This window comes from Meleagris gallopavo, chromosome 9 (genome assembly GCF_000146605.3).
Source record: "Meleagris gallopavo isolate NT-WF06-2002-E0010 breed Aviagen turkey brand Nicholas breeding stock chromosome 9, Turkey_5.1, whole genome shotgun sequence".
In the NCBI taxonomy this organism is placed as follows: domain Eukaryota; kingdom Metazoa; phylum Chordata; class Aves; order Galliformes; family Phasianidae; genus Meleagris; species Meleagris gallopavo.
The window spans coordinates 3,981,332-3,982,671 of NC_015019.2; the positions used below are offsets into that span (position 1 = coordinate 3,981,332).

Consider the following 1,340-nt stretch of genomic DNA (forward strand, 5'->3'; position numbering starts at 1 on the left):
GCTCCCACCTGCGCGCCCCGGCCCGGTGTGCAGCCGGTGCTGCGGTGCGGAGCGACCAGGAGGGGACGAAAAAAAACCTCTAGTACGATTCCCGGTGTAAAAAGCAGGCTCAGATGAGCAGCGATAACTCGCTGGCAGCTCTGTCTCGCTCGGAGTTTTTGAAGAGGGATGAAAAACGCCGAGATTTGCCGTGTGTTTGTTGGAGGGAACGCCTCGTTCGAGTGCGGGATGGAGATGAGGCGAAGGAGCTGCGATACGCGGCGTGCATCGGTGCTTAAGGGCTGTCTGACAGCACGCTGTGCTGTTTGGTACGGGTTGGATGTGCCTCAGCAGCACGGCTGGCAGTGTTCCCATTGGCAAAACGTCCCGATCTACGGGAACTTGGAGGAACCCAAAATTACCGCTGTGCTCCCTGCTGCCCCACCCCAGCAGAGCAGAGCACGCTGTGACCCATCCTGTCGCTGCTCACATCGCTCTGTGTTCCTTAAATGACACGCGGCCACAAGAGCTGCGTGGTTCTGCGAGGTGCTGCACCAGTTTGCAGCTCCCTGATGGATTTGCAATGTTTCTGCAAAAGTTTGGGCTTCTGGCACAGCATTGCTTTAGGAATCAATGAGATTGAAATGCAAAACAGAGGCCAGGATTTGAAGCCCTCCTATCTCCGCGCTATTGCAATCTATATTATGTTTATGGTCCAACTAACAGTTGTCTACAAAGCACTCGAGCGTATCTTGCATTCATCTCCAAAGCTGCTGTGCATATTTCATTGCAGCATGGCTGCTTCTGCTGCTCCAGGTAGCACGCAGATATTGTCAGGCATGCCATTAGCACAGAGAATTATGTGCGGTGCCAACCAGGCAGCATTCAGGAATCTGTTCAGACCGTGGAGCACTTGAAGATTTTGAGCCAAATTAGAGAACAGCATTACTGCTCTTTCCTGGATCTGGCTTCACAGAAGGGCACGTCATTATCTTGACAATGTTTCCCTGCAAAAATAATGTTTTCTTATCAACAAGGAGTTATGGCAGAAGGGAGTTGAAGCCATGGAAGCACAGCAGAAAGCTGTGGCAGCCTCTTCTGGCAGCCACTGGTTGGGTCACACCCAAAACCAAAGGCAGCAAATTTGAACTAAAGTGGAGTAAGAGATTTTCACCTATTGCCCCCAATTCTCCCTTTTCCATTAGTGACAATCCTTGAAACAGTTCACCCAAGCATGCGGCTGCATGGAGATGGGGAGTGAAGCTAGCCCCATCCATAGCCCCAAAATGCCATCACGTTCTGCACTCCTGAGTCCAAAGCACTGCAAGAGACCAGAGAGAGCCCAGAGCTCCCTGCACACC

The 1,340-nt window shown here is 52.0% G+C and overlaps 1 protein-coding gene across 1 annotated transcript in view; it reads right to left on the reverse strand.

Moving 5' to 3' along the window:
- The window catches only part of GPC3 (glypican 3), a 115,104-nt gene extending 114,650 nt beyond the window's left edge, over window positions 1–454 (reverse strand). The window contains exon 1 of the mRNA XM_019618147.2: window positions 425–454. Within this exon, the coding sequence (XP_019473692.2) occupies window positions 425–454 (30 nt within the window). The remainder of the gene's footprint in view (window positions 1–424) is intronic.
- Between the last annotated feature and the right edge of the window lie 886 nt (window positions 455–1,340).